The following is a 22,696-nucleotide window of genomic DNA, read 5'->3' as shown; positions in this document are numbered from 1 at the left end:
GGGGCAGATCTGTACGAGCCGAATCCACCTGCTCAGTGGGGGATCTCCCTGCTGATCCCCGCTGAGCAGGCGGATGACAGGTCTGTGACCACTCCGCTTTGCAGAGCGTACAAGGACAGAGCCCGCTCTACTCTATGGGGTGGTCAGATGGAAACGAATTGCATGTCTGCTTCCATCCGATTGTCATCCGATCTCACCTGCTGGATGCATGGCAAAACATATCGCCATACGTCTGTTTTCAGCGAATTTTGTAGGATCAGATGCCAGGCGGATGTCAGCGGACACATGTGGCTGACATCCGCCTCCCCATAGAAGACAATGGGTGGCCCGATCTGGTCCGCCTGAAAAACGGACAGGCAGACCCGATCGCTCCAATTGTGTGAAAGGAGCCTTAGGGGCTTTGTTGATAAAATTGCCAAGCTTGATCCCCTGGATCTAAGAACCTGCTGGGGCTATTATAATGTGTTTCTACTTTTCCCTGAATAGAAAGCAGCAAAACATGTTATATAATATTCTTTTAGTTCTTTCTAAGAACAGACATGTCTAATATTGTGAGCATGCATTCCTGTAGATCTCAATCAGTAAGTGAGGTGGATTGAACTTACCATGGTTAGAACATAAATAACGGGAAAGCTTTGGGGTTGATTTACTAAACCTGGAGAGTGGAAAATCTGGTGCAGTTGTACATGGTAGCCAATCAGCTCCTAACTTTAGCTTTTTAGTTAAAGTGGTTGTAAATGCAGAAGGTTTTTTATCCTAATGCAGTCTATGCATTAAGATTAAAAACCTTCTGTGTGCAGCAGCCACCCCATCACCCCCTAATACTTATCTGAGCCCCATCTCTCTCCAGCGATGTCCATGAGTACCTTGAACATCCGAGACACTCCTCCTAATTGGCTGAGACACAGCAGTGGTGCCATCGGCTCCCGCTGCTGTCAATCAAAGACAGTCAGCCAATCAGGAGATAGAGTGGGAAGGCCAGGGCTCCGTGTCTGAATGGACACAGGGAGCTGTGACTCAGGTCCCCCCATAGCAAGCTGCTTGCTGTGGGGCCACTCGACAGGAGGAAGGGAACAGGAGCAACAAAGAGGGACCTAAGAAGAGGAGGATCTGGGCTGCTCTGTGCAAATCCACTGCAACAGAGCAGGTAAGTATAACATATTTGTTATTTTTAGAGAAAAAAAACGGAGACTTTACAATCACTTTAAGCTTTGAAAAAAAAAAACTGGAAGCTGATTGGTTTCTATGCACAGCTGCACAAGATTTTGCACTCTCAAGTTTTACTAAATCAACCCCATTGCCTGCATTAAACCATTAAACCTTTCCTGGTTTAACATAATAATTTGCTCCATGCTGTAAAACATTTACCTCTCTTGGATCTGTTGTGTGAGGAGTAACTGGACCTGCGAGATATATGAGATCCACTGCTAGAACTTTTTCTTCTCACAACTGTCCTGTCTTCTGGGAAGTGAACATGGATAGACTCTGCAGAGGCTGCGAGATTGACTGATTTCAGTGATCCAACAGAATCTCTTCTTCCAGAAGCTTCTGAAATCTCACCATCTGATTCATCCTTGTGGGTGGTATTGTCAGTCACCTTGTCCTCATCCCAAAGACCGTGACACTTAAGAAAATACATAAATATTAATAGGAAACTGATGTTACACTGTTGTCAAAATGCCAGTCATACAAGCATTCAAACTTAATAATATGGCTCCCCATTTTTACATTTTTAATGTCAAACTATACAGAAAAAATAAGTTTATAGAAACACACACTAATAGAATTATTCATACCATCCTGATCTCTATTACATGTACAACATACTTGAAAAATTGCGAAAAAATGCTTTAAAAAAATGGGGCAACTACCCCATACCATACAAGAGACTTTGAGGTTCATTCACAAAGGCTTACTACATGTATAGTGTGTTTTTCTGTATAGTAGTTTCTTTATGTGTGTAGAGATATCACACTGGCTAAATAACTAAAGGAATAACCTTGTGTTATCATTGTCACATTTCACTAGGCTTACTGCACAGGTTGTCACTTTACTGAGGAGAACAGATGCTTTGATTTTAGGCTCCACTGACATCTGAACAGTTTGGAATTGCAGGCAGAATTGGCACAGTTCTGCCTATGTCTCCAAATCATGCTAAAAATGTGAGATGGGCATTTGGGCGTCGTTTGTTCTTAAAGGCACCTGAAATGCTGTGTGATTTTGCTGCAGCTGACAAACAACAAAACGTGTGAAAAACTGCGCTAAGGTTTGATACATAAGCTTCTTTGGTGCGTGAAACGCACATAGGGCAGCCCATTTAGGTGAATAGGCTGCCCTATGCGTGGCACACAGATACACTAGAAAAAAATATGTGAACAGGGGCCAGTAAAGTGGATTAAATCCTAAGGTAGATATTGCTATCTATTCTCTGCACACACTGTGGTCTGCCTTTTGCTGTTCATTCAAAAAATGAAGGCCACAATGTGGAGCATGCGGTGTTTCATGCTCCTCTGGCTCTGACTCAGTATTACATTTGTAAAGCACATCAGGCTTAGTAGTACATTTGTAAAGCACATTGGGATTCAGTTGCACATTTGTAAAGCACATCATAACTTTCACATAAGATAACAAGGTCAAATATTTACATTTTTTAAAGGATAAAGAAGAACTAATTTTGATAATATTGCCTTGCAAAAATGATTTTATTTTATATGCAAGCCACAAACAAAGCTAAAAAAGAAAAAAAGCACCACATTTTTCAATTTTGCTCTGTGTTAGTTTAACAAAAAAATTGTGTTATTGTATAAAAGATACATTAATTTGTTCTGTTTAAAATTACACTAAAATCATAATGCTGGTACAAAACATTGCAAAGTAATGTACAAATTAATTAAAAGCTTTCCTTTTTTTAAATTTTTTAAAAAGCTCTTTAGCTCTTTGGATAGGTTTAGTATAGCCACGACTTAAAACAAGCTCATGGCTGCCCGATTATTTTATATACTGTAACTGTTGGGTGGCATTCCCCTGTTGGACTTCCCTCCTGCTCTGTGGATCCAGGGCTCTTCCGATTGTCCTGGGAGCATGTGACCACAATTACCATAGTCAAAATGATGAGTGGGAGGAGATCTAATAGACTTCTAATGTCTTCATAAAAAGTACCTGTCACCTGCGCATTGCTATCAAATAGGAAGCTTGTTAGCCCCTTGTTATAGCAAGAAAGTTAAGTGAAGTGGCTGGCTGGGGAATATGAAGAAAAGGGCCAACTAAGCTCTATCACTGCTTCTTGATCTTGAGCCTCATCCTACTCGTATTGTTGGGCCACTCTTCACCTGACATATAGGAAAAACATTCTGACCCACCGCAGCACCCACAGCCATGGTCAAAACTGGGCAACATGCACTCATGCACCACCAGCAGGAGAATGTTCAGCTAAACAGAACCCAGGCAGCTCCAAAGATGTCAGTTGCTCCCACACATCAAGCTCTCTTCATTACACAAGAAGCCAGCAATGGGTGAGTCCCCTGTTATCAGCAGGCATTTTGGGGCCATATATAATTGCTATCTATATCCTCAACACTACAACAGCTTCTATTTTATACAAAACAAAAAAATGGGGATTAAAATGTGCTTGTGTGCACTAAAATTCCTTTTAATATATGTTTCTGAAAATATGGATTTGGGCAAATATCCTGCAACATAAAAATTACAACTATGCTTTTTATTGTACAAAATCTCTGGGTTTAGAAAACAAACCGGAATAATGTTCTGGGGTTTTAAGCACTTTTGCAGGCAAAAATGCAGATTTTTAAAATTGTAAAATTATTCCAGAGTAAATGATTAAAATGTGACACTTAAAAAACAAATAATAAAAAACAAAAACAAATCACAAAAAAATGTAATTATCAGTTGTTAGAAAAACTGAAAAAATAGGAACATATTTTATTTAACAAAAAACTTTTTTTCTTTTTCAGATTTAACTGACTTATGCAGATCAACGCTCACCCCTTTTATCTGCGAATAAATGAAACAGAAAAGTAACAATATATTTCTCTATTATTGCATATGAACAGTGTTTGCAAACACTGTGTTAGTACTGGGGCTTAGTGATTAGCACCTTTGCCTTGCGGTACTAGGATCCCTAGTTTAAGTCCAGGTCAGGATGCTATTTACATGGAGTTTGCATATTCTCACTGTGCTTGTCTGGATTTCCTTCCACACTCCACGCTGGTAGTTTAATTGGTTCCTGTTTAAGTTGGCTCAGTACATATGCATGTGAGATAGGGACCTTACCCTGTAAGCTCCTTGAGGGCAGGGACTGATGTGATTTTTTTTTGAAAACTGACACTTTATTGAAATTTCAAGTGAAACAAAGAAACAAAGAAGGAATAATAAGGCACATACAGTAAAAGTAAGCGGTCACAGACCACAGTAAGCAAAGGCAGGGAATACAACATTGCAGCAACACAGGCATTTCAGTACAATGACATTCCGTTACCGGGAGAGTTAGATTCCAGCATCCTGCCACCAATCAAGTAAACAGACCTGTCCGTGACCAAAAAAACAAAAGGGGGAAAAGGAAGGGAGCTCAAAGAGAGAGAAGGAAGATAGGAAAGGCGAACAAGAACACGGAGAATCGTGCAGACAGCCCAAGTATGGGAAAGAAAAGGTATAGAGTAGATAAAGAAGAAGAAAGAAATGAAAAGGGAAGTAAAAGAAAGAAAAGTAAAGCAAAGGACGCCTCTACGACCTACCGACCCCACGCCCCCTCCCCCCTCAGTAGGCGGAAGCCTCCATCTTATCCCAAAGATCCCAAACCTTGTTATGTTTGTCAAGCGTGTTATTTAGGGAAGCTGTAAGATATTCCATACGCCTGACGTCTCTAATTCTAGTGTGTAACTCAACTAGTGAAGGGATCTCCTGTTTCTTCCATTTAAGGGCAATTAGGCAACGCCCAGCCGTCAGCACATGGACTAACAGGAGTTGGGAGGATCGGGAGAACGTAGCAGGAGGGAGGCCCAGGAGAAACAGCTTGGGATCTAACGGTATTTGTGCTTCAAAAATGGTATATAATAAGGCCCTAACCATTTCCCAATAGGGGACAACTCGAGGACAAGTCCAGTAAATATGGAACAGCGTCCCGACTGCACTACGGCAGCGCCAACAGCGGGAGTCCGCGGTGGGGTAAATAGAATGGAGCAGGGACGGAGTTTGATACCAATGCAGCATAATCTTGTATTGATTTTCCTTATATAAAGTGCAAACAGAGCTTTTAGCTGCACACGACCAGACCCGCTGCCACGTCTCCAAGGGCACGGCCTCCCCCAAGTCCCTGTCCCATTTATCCATATACGCGTGCCGCGGACCCGTCAGGGAGGAATCTGCTATTAAAATTTGGTAAGTACGTGAGATCATGCCCTTCGGAGACGAGCCTTCCAGGCATACCTTTTCAAACTCAGTTAAAGGGGAGAATTGTAGGGTCGGTGTAAAAGATTGGGCGAAATGGCGGATCTGCAGATAGCTATAGAATGCTTGTTTAGGTAAATCAAATAAATCCTTCAATTCCTGGAATGATCTAAGTAACTTAGTCCTGGTGTCCACCAGCTGACCAAAACGAAAGAGACCTTTGCTAAACCAAGGTTGGGACATTCGAGACGTCAGACTATCCGGAACAGTGGGAGTAAACAAGAAAGAGGTGGCCAGGGAGGTTGGGGAGGACAGCGGATATACTTTTTTGGAGCGGAGCCATAAAGTGCGAACCAGTGCTATCGGTCCCAATAATTGATACTTACTAAGGCTAATTTCCGTGCTCCACAGCATGGAGTTAGGATGCGTAGGGGCCAACCACAGCTTCTCGATTTGGGACCAGCGGTTATAGGCGTGTAGCGTACACCACGAAGCTATCGGTCTAAGTTGGGCCGCTAAATAATATTTGGTTACATTGGGGAAGGCTAGACCCCCCTGATAGCGTGGGGCAAATAGTACAGACCGTGCTAACCGGTGCCTTCCATAGTTCCAAAAAAAACGGATAAGGTCACCTTGGAGCGACCTAAGGTGCGCCAGAGGGATAGGTATAGGTAGAGTCTCGTAGAGGTAGAGAAGCCTAGGGAGGATGTTCATCTTAATGGTCGCTAACCTGCCAAAGAGGGACAGTTTTAGTAATTTCCATTTGGCCAGGGACGCCCTAATGTCCTTGAAAAGTTGGGGGAAATTAGCTTTATATAGAGTCTCATAGGACGGAGTAAGGTGTACCCCCAGATATTTTAGAGAGGATGTCTTCCAAGCGTAGTGAAAGGAGTGAGACAGGGTGGACAAAGTCCCCGGACTGATGTGATTTTAAAGTCCTGCTTAAACTGACAGTGCTATATAAATATCTAATTATATACAAAACATCTGTTCTTTGACAGTAGTAACTGCTGTATCCACAAATCCTGACAAATGTGGGGTGGAGGGGAGCAAAAGGATAGTTATGTATAGTAAGCCCTGTACTTCCCCCATTTTTTCAGCAAAAACATGTTCAAATGCTAGCAATGTTAGGTTCATGTTTGGACTACAAAGATCACAGCTCTGGATCTCAGGCTTCTGCATTGTTCTGCCCCTGAAAGTGGTGCGTATTAGGTTAACGGGTGAAGCTCTGTGTTACTTTCTTACCTTTAAGATAGATCTGTGAAAAAATAAGGCAAGTAGCTGAACCAGATCATAATGGACATAGCCTTCTTTTTTTTCTACACCAATTATGTTGGGAGGGTGGTAAGGTTTATCTTTTAATAATTCCAAATTTAAGTTCCAGGGAAAGAATCCAAATTGAAAGAAATACTTGATCACTATAGTCACCTGCAATAAAACAGAGTCACGTTAGTTATAATCACACTACGACTGTGTCAGTTCATTTACATCAGATACTTTAGGTTTAGGTAGCTACTGGCAGGTTGAACTACAATCTGGCTTCTTATAAGACTTCCTTTATTCAGGATGCACAGCAGGTCTCAAGCATACCCCCCTAAAGGCTTCTGCCCACATTTATTGGAGACTGAATGGGCCAGCAGGCAAGTCGGAATTATAATGTTGGCATGGTGCAGGCCTGGACTGTGGACTAAGTTCTGGAAGATTTTAAATAATGGAAAAACCAAAGGAAAGAGGGGATTTTTACGGTGCTTAATTACTTTGGATAGGGCAACAGAGAGAAAACAATACACGAAAAGTATAAAAACAATTATTTTATTCTCATATATTAAAATTAACACATGACATGTGTTACGTAGATATCTACATATACAGAGATGACATGTAATGATTCTACTCATTGAAATACCTTGAGTTAAAGAAGAAAATGAAGTATGAATGAAGAAAAAGGCTGAATCAATGAGGTGGCTATATAGTAAGATTGTCTTATATTCTATAGTAGTTATTATGTTATAAATGAGTCATTCTTCAGAATGTAGGTATGTTAAGCACAGCTGATAAATTACTGCAACTGAAACAAAAATATCCTAATAACGAGGTGCTGTTGATCTTTAAAACACATTGGATACCTTTTTTTAATATAAGACAGTCTTTAACACAATAACCACCTATTGATCCATCTTTGCTATCCATTTCCTTAGTCTGGAAGGAAGCACGTTACAAAGTTACACTGGAAAGGGAAGCATTTGTTCATCATAACCTTTTGTAAGTTAAAATAATTGAATCCTAAGCAATATTATATGTCTTTGGAGTGTGCAACATTTTCATATATCAACGCAGTTTTAAAACAGTGATTTGACATTTTTGGCCAGCTGCCAGGGAAATGGCCGAAGAACTGGCAATCTTATACTGATCTCTTTGCTTGACCCTTGGCTTGCACCGTGACTTTTCTCCTGTCTGCTCCATCGTGTTTGACCCCGGCTTGGCTCACAACACTGCTATTACCAATCTCCCCGTGTTTTAATCCCGGCTTGTTCCAGTTCTGCTATCTGAACCTATCTTTGACTGATCTGCCTTGTATGACCCCTGGCCTGGCTCCTGATACCGTTCCTGGTTTACTCCACTGCCTTACAGTGCATCCTGCCTGTTCAAGCTAATTTCTGGTGACTTCAGTAACCCGACAAACCATGCTACTTTGGGCACTGCACTCCCTGTAAACTCTCAGGGGTACGCTGCATTCAGCCGCAAGGGGAGCCCTCTCTGCAGCTTGGCCTTACACCTGGAATGTGCCACCAGCTGTCCGATATGGGAGTAAGGTTATTTTGGTTATGAATGGCCATTTGCTGTCATTACTGAAATTAGTTTAAAATCAGAGGAGCAAGTTACTCAGATGGATATTTATGGCAAGGGGTCATAAGTAAAAAATTAAATTTCCTGGATAAAGATTCACACATAGAACCCCATAGTGTTTTATAGGGGTTATATTTGCCCCAGAGTGAATGCACTGTACATTGCAGTGCCTGGGAAAGGAATTTGCATCATAAGCACCCTCAAGACACCTTGCAGTTCTAAGGACAATATTATCTGCTTGCTATCATTTAGAGGCAGGCTGTTACTTACTGTTGACCTGAACCAAAGAACTCTCCCACAGTATGATGGGACCATCTGCTGGAAGCCAGTGAGCATGGCAAAATCATGTGACAGGGTATGTTACCTTTTTAAAAGCAGTAGGCAAGCCTTCTCTTTCACTGATGAACCCCAACCAAGATACAGAACTTATAGGACAGACTTTCTGCATAACATATTATCTTTGCTCCTATATTGTACTGATTCATTACCATTCATTTAGATTTGTTTTTGTCCATATAAGTGATATTTGTTTCTCACTTTCATACATTTCTTATATTTGTTTATTCTGTTGATGTTGGAGACAGCACTTTAAAAGTTACGTACCTCCGTATATACAATTGCAGTCATCCAAAACCGTTTGCTAGGTCGTGGCACAGATAGCATGGCCCACAAAAATATGAGGATTGGCAGCACCAGTGTTATCATAGAAGCAGAAATCATATGATTTAGGATAATAACAAAATAGCACACCATTTCCGATCTGGCCACCAATGTGTTGTAAAGGGCATAAATTAGTTGCAGCACGCGTGGCTGTCCAACGTAAAACTTTTCTGAATCTTCTAGCTCTTCATCTTGAAACATTCTGTGAAATAACACAAAGAAAATTTGATGTTTCTGGCCAATAAGTAGCTAAAGGTTTTGCAGGGCCATTTCTCACCCTAACATGAAAGCATGTGGCTTCTGACATTGAAGTGATCCATACTTGCTACTTTGAATGCTCTACTTCAGCTTTCACTTTATTGGAGAGGAGGTAAAGTAGTACACCTGGTATAGAATCTTCCTGCCACCCTACACTGTTCCAAAAGTTCTACTTCTGGGAAAATGGTTAATGGCAATAGATTACTACTGTGAATATTTAAATCCTATTAACTGTCAGAAACTTGGTCTTAAGTGGGCCATAGATGTATGGAAAATTCATACGAAAATTCTTAGAACATTTGAATGTTATTCGAGAGATTTTGTTTGTTTTTAACATTTGAACGTTGATTTGACCCACTAATGATTAGAGGAATAAAAAAACTTGCGTAAAACATTATTTTCCTTTAAACCCCTCCAGGGCTCGCTGGAGCTCGGGGCTGTGGAAGTGGCGAGAGCAGCTGGCTTAACTTCTCAGAGGCTGAGTGCTGAGAGGCAGAGCCAGCTGCTGGTCAGGCATCTGGGTGGATCCAGAAAGTATTGTTGGGATACAGCCACAGACTGGAGTAGCTCTGTGACATCAGCAGATAGTGGATTTTAGCCTGCTGTTGGTTGATTCTGGGTCACAGGAGTGCAAAAGTAAATCTACTCCAGTGACCCACATGAGAAGTGTAAGGCCGCGTACACACGCGCGGACTGTTGGCCCAACCTTGTCCGCTGAACAGTGTTTGGGCGGACAGTCCGCTCGTGTGTGGGCTTTCAGCGGACAGTTTCAGCGGACAGTTGGACGGACAAGGTTTTACGGAAATTCCGAAAAACTGTCCGCTGAAACCTTGTTTCAACGAACAGTCCGCCCGTGTGTAGGCTTGTTCGTCAAACTAAGTTCCGCGCATGCTCAGAAAGGATTTTCAAGCCGAAAGTTATAATGCAGTGTATAGGACGTCGTATTTTGCGTCCCGTCGTACGTGCCGTTCACGTCATCGCGCACGGTTTCAGCAAACTGTTCGTTCGTCGTGTGTGGCCATGTCCGTCCATGCTAAGTTTGAGCGGACTGTTCGCTCAAACTGTTGGACGGACAAAGTTGGGCCAACAGTCCGCGCGTGTGTACGCGGCCTAACTAAACAAGCTTTGGCCAAACCTCTCTTTTAATGAACAGATTTACCTTTCTTTAACGTAACACTATTCCTATTACCTAGCCATCCCGAGCACATTTTTACTAATACCCCCCACAACCCAGCTTCTTACACACTTCTATATAATATTGGAGTTCTTCTTTAGCATTTTTATACATTGTCTTCAGAAATTCTCTCTAGCACTGGCTACACCTGTACACCTGTACACCTGTGAAGTCTCTATTGCCTTATATGCTGATCAGACCCCACCTGCTTACAGCAGTGCTGAAGAAAAGTTCTGCAAGAAGGATTTAAACATTGGAAGAAGCCACCATTGTGATATGGAGGTAAGTAAGCAGCCAGTTATGAGGAAGACGTTACAACAAATTAGGCTGAGGAGGGCTAGAAGGCTAGATTAGTGTTAGCTTAAAGAAAGGTAAGACTGTTTTTTTAACAAAACAATAAACCTAATCCTCACCAGGTCCCTAAAGCCGCGTACACACGGGCGGACTGTATGGCCAACTTAGTCCGTCAGACAATCCGACGGACAGTCCGTCCTACTTTCGAATGAACGGACTTGACCACACACGGATGCAAAACAGTCCGTCAAAAGTTTGCGCGATGACGTGTACAGCACGGACGACGGGACTAGAAATAGGAAGTCCAATACACAGCAATGCAACCTTTCGCCATGTAAATCCTTTCTGAGCATGCGCCATACTTAGTCCGTCGAACTAGCCTACTCACGAGCGGATTGTCCGCTGAAACCAAAGTACGACGGACAATATTACGGAAATTCCGAAATACTTAGTCCGCCAGACTGCACGCTGAAAAAGTCCGCTGAAGCCCACACACGAGCGGACTGTCCGCTGAAATGTGTTTCGACGGACTAAGTTGGCCAGACAGTCTGCCCGTGTGTACGCGGCTTTACACTTATCTTAAACCTTAAAATGAACCCTTAGCAGTTAATCTGAATATAAACTGTTAACTTCAATCTGTAAAAAATTCAAAGTCAAACTTTTTTGATAGAGTGAGCAAAGATTAGAACTTTTGCCAAACTTTACATGCTGTGTCCCTGCTAAGGAACATTTCTGTCAAGGGTACACGTACAGTCAATTCTGAGATGGTTTCTAGACCTTCCTTACTTCTCCAGAAAATGTGTTTTTACGATTACCACTGGAGAGAAGGAGTTTTCTTAGTGTTCTTTCTGAATCCCCTTTTGGGGACACAGATCTGACAAAGAACCCGTTCACATTTTATAAAACATAAAAAAAGTCATGCTGAGCTTTAACATAAATATTTAACCACTTGAGGACCGCCGTATTGCCATTGTACGTCAGCACAATGGCACAGGCAGGCATAATCACGTACATCTACGTGATTGCCTTCCAGCGGGTGGGGGGTCCCATCGGACCCCCTCCCGCTGGTTACGGCGGTCCGATTCGGTCCAGGAGCGCTCCGTGATGAGGGGATGGCCGTTCGTTTTCGGCCACCCCCTCTGGATCGCTCCTGGCCAATGAGAAGCTTCCTCCCCTGTGTATTGTTTACACAGGAAGGAGGAAGTGATGTCATTCTCCTCGGGGCGGTCTTTTTGACCGGACTACGAGGAGAAGAGTAAAAGTAAGTCTGCACGAACACTACACTGACATGTAGGTACACACAGGCACACAACCCCCCCCCCGATCCCCCCCCCGCCCCCCCTCCCCCCCCAGTCACAGTGTCACTGATTGCATTGATCATTTCTTTACTGATCAATGCATTCAGTGTCAGTTGTGACAGTAAAAACTGTCAGGACAGTTAGTGTTAGGTCCAGGGTAGCCCCCTATCACCCCCCAATAAAGATTTAACCCCCTGATTGCCCCTAGAGTTAACCCTTTCACCCCCTTTTGCCAGTGTCACTAAGCGATCATTTTTCTGATCGCTGCATGTGTCGCTAGTGTCGCTAGGTAGCTAGTTATTTTTTTAGGTTCACCGCCAGGTTTTTATATCGCTAGGTACCCCGATATACTACCCAATAATGTTTTTAACCCCCTGATTGCCGCTAGTTAACCCTTTCACCCCCTTTTGCCAGTGTCACTAAGCGATCGTTTTTCTGATCGCTGCATTAGTGTCGCTACAGTCGCTAGGTAGCTAGTTATTTTTTTAGGTTCACCGCCAGGTTTTTATAGCGCTAGGTACCCCGATATACTACCCAATAATGTTTTTAACCCCCTGATTGCCGCTAGTTAACCCTTTCACCCCCTTTTGCCAGTGTCACTAAGCGATCATTTTTCTGATCGCTGCATGTGTCGCTAGGTAGCTAGTTATTTTTTTAGGTTCACCGCCAGGTTTTTATATCGCTAGGTACCCCGATATACTACCCAATAATGTTTTTAACCCCCTGATTGCCGCTAGTTAACCCTTTCACCCCCTTTTGCCAGTGTCACTAAGCGATCGTTTTTCTGATCGCTGCATTAGTGTCGCTACAGTCGCTAGGTAGCTAGTTATTTTTTTAGGTTCACCGCCAGGTTTTTATAGCGCTAGGTACCCCGATATACTACCCAATAATGGTTTTAACCCCCTGATTTCCGCTAGTTAACCCTTTCACCCCCTTTTGCCAGTGTCACTAAGCGATAATTTTTCTGAACGCTGCATCAGTGTCGCTAGTGTCGCTAGGTAGCTAGTTAACTAGGCTCCCAAAAAGTCCCCCACATGTGGTATCCCCGTACTCGGGAGAAGCAGCAGAATTTATTTTGGGGTGTAATTTGACTTCTGCCCATAGCATGTGTGAGCAATATATCATTTAGTGACAACTTTGTGCAAAAAAAAAAAGTTTGTAATATTCCCGCAACTTTTGGCAAAATATAAAATATTCCATGGACTCAACATGCCTCTCAGTAAATAGCTTGGGGTGTCTACTTTCCAAAATGGGGTCATTTGGGGGGGTTTTGTGCTATTTTGGCATTTTATGGCCTTCGAAACTGTGATAGGTAGTGAGGAGTTAAATCAAAAATTTGCACCCTTAGAAATCCTGAAGGTGGTGATTGGTTTTCGGGGTGCCGTGCGCGACTAGACTCCCAAAAAGTCCCACACATGTGGTATCCCCGTACTCGGGAGAAGCAGCAGAATGTATTTTGGGGTGTCATTTCACATATAACCATGGCATGTGTGAGCAATATATCATTTAGTGACAACTTTTTGTAAAAAAAATTTTTTTTTTTTTTTTTGTCATTATTCAATCCCTTAGGACAAAAAAATAAATATTCAATGGGCTCAACATACCCATCAGCAATTTCCTTGGGGTGTCTACTTTCCAAAATGGGGTCATTTGGGGGGGATTTGTACTGCCCTGCCATTTTAGCACCTCAAGAAATGAGATCGGCAGTCATAAATTAAAAGCTGTGTAAATTCCAGAAAATGTACTCTAGTTTGTAGACGCTATAACTTTTGCGCAAACCAAAAAATATATGCTTATTGACATTTTTTTTACTAAAGACATGTGGCTGAATAAATTTTGCCCTCAATGTATGACTAAAATTTAGTTTATTCGATTTTTCTTATAACAAAAAGAAGAAAATATCTTTTTTTTTCAAAATTTTCGCTCTTTTTCCATTTATATCGCAAAAAAAAAAAATCGCAGAGGCAATCAAATACCATCAAAAGAAAGCTCTATTTGTGGGAAGAAAAGGACGCAAATTTCGTTTGGGTGCAATATTGCATGACCGCGCAATTACCAGTTAAAGCAGCGCAGTGCGAAATTGCAAAAAGACCTCTGGTCCTTAAGGTGTTTATTGGTCCGGAGCTGAAGTGGTTAACCTAACAAAATATGTTACAGTTAGACTTTTTTGCTATTGTTTTGGATAGTGGAATAATGTTTAGAACTGCTTTTATTGCTTTCAATTTCCATACTAAGGGGGTTTTCCTTAATTTTCTGTTACAGTGTTTTGATAAGTGGGAAGGGTCCAAACTGTCAAATTTTTATTGTTGTCTGTGTTCCTGCTGCGAAGGTTCATCTCGCTTTCAAAACCTAAACATAAATTTGCTACACTTTAAAATACATCCTAAATCCTAATGAAAACCTTAACCCTGACTCTTAGGGGTTGATTTACCAGATGCAAACACTTTGCAAGGGAAATTGAACTTTGTAAGATAATTTTCTCCAGAGCTTAGTGCACGCTGACGTCTATCATCCAATCATTATTTCTTTGCTAATGATTGGGTATTGTTTACAAAGTGAAATCTCACTAGGTTCTATGGGAAATTCCCTTGCAAAGTGCAACTTTCTTTGCAAAGTAAACAACCTATTTACCTTCAGTAAATCAACTCCTTAATCCTAATCACTTAATGCTTGACCCTGCTTGTATCCATAATCTCTGCCTTTGTCTTGGCCCTGAGTGGTTTGGCTTTTTATTTATTCATGTATGTAATATGTATTTTTGCCTTTGAATCAGGAATTCAAAGAGTTATTCCTAACACACCATACCCACAAATATTGAATGGATACATTTAACTATGCTGAAATCTAGTCAATAGCATAATTATATTCTTTTCTGTTTTAAGATAAATTTGAGTTCTGGCAAAGACAGGCAGAAGGGGTCAGTATAGGTCTTCTAGATCCACACTCACTTGTTTAGAAGAAGCTCACTAGCAGTTAATTCGTGTGTAAGAGGTGGCAGTATAGTATCACGCAGCTTGTCGATGTGGCTTTCATCAGGGCTTAAAACCATGAGATTATTATCAGCAGACTCATCACGGGAAGAAAATGAAAGCTGCTCAAAGCTAACAGCTTTGCTGTAGGATGGTGGAAGGTCTCCATCTCCTGCATATAAATGTAGATCTGTGTCGGGTGTATAGCTAGTTCCCTCCAGGTCAGCACTATAGTCTTCTTCTTCCTCCGCTTCCGTTCTTGAAACTGGACTCTTAAGCTCTTCCTCTTGCTCATCCTCTACCTCCTCAATGGTCTCAGTTGTCCCTTGCCTTGAGTAGACCATAGTGCACTGTGTTGGCTCACTATACAAAAGAAGAATATGATGAGAAGAAATAAGGCATAATCAAGACATTAATTCTCCTTTGGCAATTTTAAAATTAAACATGTTTATAGAATTTGCCTACAAACGCACATACATTTTACTAAGATTTTAAAACTGCTTCATTCAACCTTTACCAGCTGTTTCACCAAAACAAATATATGGTGTGTAGAATGGAACCACATGTGCCCAATAAGACTGCAGACTTGTCCACAGCAGCATTCTTTATATAGAAAAGGGGTGCTATAATTGCTTAACTGTGTAAGAGGAAAAGGGCTGCAGTGACTGATATAGTGTTTGATGGTGGGAAGAAGAAAGCATAGCATGAAGCTGATTTTTACATTAGAGTATTCATCAAAAGAAAAAAAAAAAAGGCACTTTGAACATTTGCCTTGGGCCTAAATTTTACATCATACAGTTTATCATGAAAGAATTTGGCAATTGTTTTAAATTCAAATAGACAATTTCAAACAACATGCACGACAGGATCCATTCCTGGTACCTTGACTGACATGATGTAAAAATGCAGGTATAGCACATATATTGATTAATGAATTTGTGAATAAAATAAGCATGCATGGATAAAGCACCTGGATGCTACACTGCCACTGTCAGCAGATGAAGAGGACATGTCCATGCTGTACATTTTACGAAGCCTAGGTCGCGCACGCTCACTTGTTTTTGGTATAGAGTCTGGTCCATCTAAATCATCAAGCGTAGATTGCCTTGAGAACAGCATGGTTGCTTCAGTGTTGCAGCTAGCAGCGCAAATAGTCACAAAGACAACAATAAGTAAGAAGCAAGCAAAATGTTTTCTACATAATCTGACATGATTTCATGCAATAAATAAAAAGACAAGCACATGAAAAGCGCACAGACTATCGTATCATGTATCAATCATTTAACATATTAAAAAATTGAAACTGATAGCAGACTGCACATTTATCTTACTTCTAGATAGGTTATCTGCAGAAAAAAGGGCACGTTGTCATTTACACATAGTTGACTTGGTGTAACTGAAATAAAACTTCTCCTTACTGCTTTGTCATTGGGTGCCTTTTAGCCTCTTCATTTAACTGCTTTTGAGGCAGTTAATCACAGAACAGTGAAAAGGCTAAAATATTCTAGTAACTGCACTGAGACTAGGTTCACACTTATGAGGCTCTGCGAGACGCCTTTTGCACTGGCACAGCAGCCCATTCATTTGAATGGCTGCTGTGCTTCCTGAAACACATAGAAAAGGTCCCTAAAGTATTTTGGAAAATGCTTCTAAAGCATTTTCCAGTGCATGGGGGTGCCATTAGGATTAAAGTAGTAAACTTTGTACAAAAAAAAAAATTTCACCTGCAAGGCAATATCATAATGTGCTATTATACACTGCATGCTAGCACATTACGAAAGAATTAACTTAAAACAAAGCCCTCCAGTGGCATGCTGTCGCCGCTGCAGAGGCTTCCATCTTCACTTGGTCTTCCTTCTGGGTCTGGGAACTCTTTGTGTCTGATTGGCTGAGCCATGATGACGTATGCATGAGTCACAGCACAAAACTCTGAAGGAAAGGTACGGGCATGCTGTTCATTCAGAGCGCATGTGCCAGTGATGTCACCGGCTTCTGCTCACAAGAATATGTCCTATTCATTTTACCTACAGGTAAGCTGTATTATACAGTGCCTTGAAAAAGTATTCATACCCCTTGAAATGTTCCACATTTTGTCATGTTACAACCAAAAACTTAGATGTATTTTATTGGGATTTTATGTAATAGACCAACACAAAGTAGCACATAATTGGGAAGTGGAAGAAAAATGATAAATGTTTTTCAAATTTGTTTTACAAATAAATATGTAAAAAATGTGGTGTCCCCCCCCCCCCCCCCCCGAGTCAATAAAAACTTTTGCTGCAAGTGTTTTTATGGAGGTCTCTACAAGCTTTGCGCAGCTAGAGAGTGAAGTTTTTGCCCATTCTTCTTAGCAAAATAGCTCAAGCTCTGTCAGATTTGATGGAGAGCGTCTTTGAACAACAATTTTCAAGTCTTGCCACAGATTCCCAGTTGGATTTAGGCCTAGACATTGACTGGGCCATTCTAACACATGAATATGCTTTAATCTAAACCATTCCATTGTAGCTTTGGCTGTATGTTTAGGGTCATTTTCCTGTTGGAAGGTAGACCTCCTCCCCAGTCTCAATTCTTTTGCAGACTCTAAAAAGTTTTAATCTAAGATTGCCCTGTATTTGGCTCCATCCATCTTCCCATCAACTCTGAACAGCTTCCTTGTCCCTGCTGAAGAAAAGCATCCCCACAACATGATGCTGCCACCATGTTTCATGGTACAGATGGTGTGTTCAGGGTTTTGCTTTTAAGCCACAAAGTTCATTTTTGGTCTTATCCGAGACCCAAAGCACCTTCTTCCACATATTTCCTGTGTTCCCCACATGGCTTCTTGTAAACTGCAAACGGGACTTTTTATGGCTTTCTTTCAACAGTGGCTTTCTTCTTGTCACTCTTCCATAAAAGCCGGATTTGTGGAGTGGGCGACCAATGTTGTCCTGTGGACGGATTCTCCCAGGTGTGGATCTCTGCAGCTTCTCCAGATTTATTATGGGCCACTTTGCTGCTTCTCTGATTAATGCTTTCCTTGCTTGGCCTGTCTGTTTAGGTGGATGGCCATGTCTTGGTAGGTTTACAGTTGTGTCATACTCTTTCCATTTTCAGATAATGGATAGAACATTGCTCTGAGATGTTCAAAGCTTAGGATATTTTTTTATAACCTAATCCTGCTTTAAACTTCTCCACAACTTTATCTCTGACCTGTCTGGTGTGTTCCTTGGCCTCCATGATGCTGTTTGTTCACTAAGGTTTCCTAACAAACTTCTGAGGGCTTCACAGAACAGCTGTATTTATACTGAGATTCAATTACAGACAGGTCGACTCTATTTACTAATTAGGTGATTTCTGATGGCAATTGGTTCCACTAGATTTTAGTTGGGGGTATCAGAGTAAAGGGGGCTGAATACAAATGCACGCCACACTTTTCAGATATTTAGTTGTAAAAAAATGTGAAAACCATTTGTCATTTTCCTTCCACTTCACAATTATGTTCCAGTTTGTGTTGGTCTATCCCAATAAAATGCATTTACGTTCTTGGTTTTAACATGACAAAATGTGGAAAATTTCAAGGGGTATGAATAATTTTTCAAGCCACTGTAAGCTTACCTGTAGGTAAAAATAAATTCAAAGGCTTAATACCACTTTAATGGCATCCCCACACATCTCATGAATGGCAGCATATTTTTCTGTGCAGGTGGTTTTGGCTGTGGGAACAGGTGTGGTCCCGCAGCAGCAATCAACTGCACAGGTGTTACCCTTGCCTAAATACCCACTTTGCAGGGGTGAGTGCACCTGTCTGACAGATACTTATCTGGATGAAAAATAAATGTAGCTGGGTGCACCAACCTGTAAATAAAAGCTAAAAAAAAGCTAATTTTTATACAGAGAAATATAAAAGTATGCGTCCCATTACTCTACTTGTCACATCTAAAGATATCTGCTACATATGGGGAACATATTCTTATAAAACTGTAATATCTCATATTAGAAATAATGTAGCAATTATTGCAATTGTTACTGTCATCATTATTACTTCCTAACAGTATTCACAACTGAAAAGTAATTATAAACAGATACAGGTGCAAAGATAGGAGGACCTACAATACGGAGTAGGTAGGTATAATGTGGGAGATACAGGCGACAGTGATGCAGGAGTGTTGGTTGTTTTTTTGTCACTAAGAACAAAGATGTCTGAACCCTAGATATTTTATTGTTATTTTGTAAAATTAATTTACTTTAACTAATCAGCTTCTAACTTCAGCTTGTTCAATTAAGCTTTCGACAATAAAACCTAGAAGCTGATTGGTTACTATGCACAGCTGCACTAAATTCTGTGTGCACCCTATTGAATAGCTACAGACATTTTTGTATGTTTAGTCCTGGTTTCATTTAGCCCCGTTGATAGAAGGTATTCATGATATAGATACGTTTTTACTCCTCTTAGGTACTTAGCAATATCCCACAAGTGTGCAATACATATCCTCCTAAAATGACTGCTGATTGATTTCTAAATTGGGTAAAGTAATTAAAGTGATATTAAACCAGATATTCAGAAACTGAATATATATTGAATTTGTATGAAATGAATATGGCCGAAGAAAATAAATAAAAAATTCTATAATAAAAACCATTAATTTCATTAGGCACTTTCAGCAGCTAATTTAATAACTTATTGTGTATGCAGCTTTGTCATCTTTAATCCTTGTCTATGTTCCAGCGTAAGCTAGTGCAATGATCACTGCCACAGGTTTTTTTATTTAAGGTTGGCTCCTTTGTCTTGCATCAATAGAAGCACACATTCTCAAAGCCTAGGATGGCAAGGCACTCCCCTGCTCCTGCATCCTACTCCTCCTCCTCCATTCTCCAAGCTAACAGACCTCTTTCCTGTGAGGGTCAGAAGTTCAGGGAAGAATAACTGAGAGAGCAGGGGTCAGAAGCATTTAAAGTGTCAACTGCTGGGGTAATAATTTTAGCAAATAGCTTACTGGGGAATGTTTATTTTATAGTTCTCATGGAGAGGAGCAACATTTTTACTTACCTGATCCTCCACTTCCCCAGCAGGTGGCGCTCCCCCATGATGCAGAAGTGGACTGTCTCTCTGCATCCTTACATACTCTTGTACTGATGACATCAGGTCTTCAGACTAGTGGAGCTTTGGGGAGCAGGAGCTGCTGGGACTGGTCTAGCTACTGGGAGGAGTGGAGGATCAGGTTCCCTTAGACATAAATGAGCAATTAACCCTTGCATTGCAAATGCAACCCCACTGCAAAGGACATGTTTTAATTTGCCGGGCTTGAAGCTAAAAACACTAAGGATTTAACAGACCAAAGGTTTGGCAAATAAAAACAGTCAGTCCTTACATAAAATTACAGAGCCTGCATTTTTTAGTTGATCAATGATGTGTAGAAAATTTCTAGTATTTGTATTTGTATGCTGACTACTAGTGATGGCCGAACGGTTCGCCCGGCGGTCGTTTCGCGGCGAATTTCGGCGGTCCGCCCGTTCGGCGGACTATTGGCGCCGTTCGCCCGGCGGACTTCCGTGTTTACTGTGTAAAAGAACTTTGACCTATGATGACACATCCATCATGGGGTACAGGACAGCCAATTGAGACATTACAGCACATGGACACTTGGACATTCCCCCTAACTTATAAATAGACCCGATCCGGCGGCCATTTTACATTCTTTCTTCTGTCACTATAGGGAGAGGTTGCTGTGTGGAGCAGGGAGAGATTGCAGTGACCCAAATCGCTATCTATTTGGTACACAAAAGTTCTTTTCAGGACTGGTATAGGTGTAGTTCACAGTTCAGGATATAGGTTTGCTGTGCTACTGATTGTTGCAGCAGCCTGAGTGTCTTTTGTCAGTTTAGAGAAAGGGACAGGACGGTGTGTCTGCTGTAGGGACAGTCAGTTTAGTCATTAGCTGTTACTATCAGGTCCACAAAAGTGCTATTCCAGTTATTGTTCCAGTAGCCTCTGTTTTGTCAGTTTATATAGGGACAGGCAGGAAGCAGTGTGTGAGGCAGTGAGGGTCAGTTTAATCAGTAGCTGTTACTATATTAGGTCCACAAAGGTTCTTTTCAGGACTGGTATCAGTGGTATGGTAATAGGCTTGTACACGTATAATATTCTTTCTTCCAAATATAGAAAGAATATTATACTTGACTGCTGCCCTTCTGCTGCAGTCTGCTAATCATTCACAACCTACTTGTTCCACAAAGCTCCTTATAAGGACTGGTAATAACCTGGTGTAGGGTGCTATAGTACATAGGGTTGAGTGAGGTACAGTCTGCCATTCTATAAGGACTGGTATAGGTCCACAATACATAGGGTTGAGGTGCACTACTGCTGACCGCTGCCCTATACTGCAGCAGTCCTTCATCGGTATAGGGACTGACGTACAGTCTGCTAATCACTCACACACAACCTACTTGTTCCACAAAGGTCCTTATAAGGACTGGTAAGGTATAGGGTACTACAGTACATAGGGTTGAGTGAGGTACAGTCTGCCATTCTATAAGGACTGGTATAGGTCCACAATACATAGGGTTGAAGTGCACTACTGCTGACCGCTGCCCTATACTGCAGCAGTCCTTCATCGGTATAGGGACTGACGTACAGTCTGCTAATCACTCACACACAACCTACTTGTTCCACAAAGGTCCTTATAAGGACTGGTAAGGTATAGGGTACTACAGTACATAGGGTTGAGTGAGGTACAGTCTGCCATTCTATAAGGACTGGTATAGGTCCACAATACATAGGGTTGAGGTGCACTACTGCTGACCACTGCCCTATACTGCAGCAGTCCTTCATCGGTATAGGGACTGACGTACAGTCTGCTAATCACTCACACACAACCTACTTGTTCCACAAAGGTCCTTATAAGGACTGGTAAGGTATAGGGTACTACAGTACATAGGGTTGAGTGAGGTACAGTCTGCCATTCTATAAGGACTGGTATAGGTCCACAATACATAGGGTTGAGGTGCACCACTGCTGACCGCTGCCCTATTCTGCAGCAGTCCTTCATCGGTATAGGGACTGACGTACAGTCTGCTAATCACTCACACACAACCTACTTGTTCCACAAAGGTCCTTATAAGGACTGGTAAGGTATAGGGTACTACAGTACATAGGGTTGAGTGAGGTACAGTCTGCCATTCTATAAGGACTGGTATAGGTCCACAATACATAGGGTTGAGGTGCACTACTGCTGACCGCTGCCCTATACTACAGCAGTCCTTCATCGGTATAGGGACTGACGTACAGTCTGCTAATCACTCACACACAACCTACTTGTTCCACAAAGGTCCTTATAAGGACTGGTAAGGTATAGGGTACTACAGTACATAGGGTTGAGTGAGGTACAGTCTGCTATTCTATAAGGACTGGTATAGGTCCACAATACATAGGGTTGAGGTGCACTACTGCTGACCGCTGCCCTATACTGCAGCAGTCCTTCATCGGTATAGGGACTGACGTACAGTCTGCTAATCACTCACACACAACCTACTTGTTCCACAAAGGTCCTTATAAGGACTGGTAAGGTATAGGGTACTACAGTACATAGGGTTGAGTGAGGTACAGTCTGCCATTCTATAAGGACTGGTATAGGTCCACAATACATAGGGTTGAGGTGCACTACTGCTGACCGCTGCCCTATACTGCAGCAGTCCTTCATCGGTATAGGGACTGACGTACAGTCTGCTAATCACTCACACACAACCTACTTGTTCCACAAAGGTCCTTATAAGGACTGGTAAGGTATAGGGTACTACAGTACATAGGGTTGAGTGAG

The 22,696-nt window shown here is 41.7% G+C and overlaps 1 protein-coding gene across 8 annotated transcripts in view; it reads right to left on the bottom strand.

The window, feature by feature from the left end:
• Positions 1-22,696, bottom strand: part of PIEZO2 (piezo type mechanosensitive ion channel component 2) — a 503,501-nt gene that overhangs the window by 27,672 nt on the left and 453,133 nt on the right. For 6 of the 8 annotated variants that reach the window (XM_077492436.1, XM_077492435.1, XM_077492438.1 and 3 more), the window contains 5 exons: positions 15,874-16,041; positions 14,883-15,266; positions 8,854-9,112; positions 6,649-6,831; positions 1,369-1,624 (listed from right to left, as the gene is read on the bottom strand). In XM_077492436.1, coding sequence (XP_077348562.1) covers positions 1,369-1,624; positions 6,649-6,831; positions 8,854-9,112; positions 14,883-15,266; positions 15,874-16,041 — 1,250 coding nt within the window. The remainder of the gene's footprint in view (positions 1-1,368; positions 1,625-6,648; positions 6,832-8,853; positions 9,113-14,882; positions 15,267-15,873; positions 16,042-22,696) is intronic. The other 2 variants (XM_077492439.1, XM_077492441.1) reach the window with 1 other exon arrangement.

This window comes from Lithobates pipiens, unplaced genomic scaffold (genome assembly GCF_037356315.1).
Source record: "Lithobates pipiens isolate NorthernLeopardFrog02 unplaced genomic scaffold, aLitPip1_a1.2 Scaffold_19, whole genome shotgun sequence".
In the NCBI taxonomy this organism is placed as follows: Eukaryota; Metazoa; Chordata; class Amphibia; order Anura; family Ranidae; genus Lithobates; species Lithobates pipiens.
Note: the sequence above shows the minus strand (reverse complement) of the source record. Positions and strands in the feature narration are given on the sequence as shown.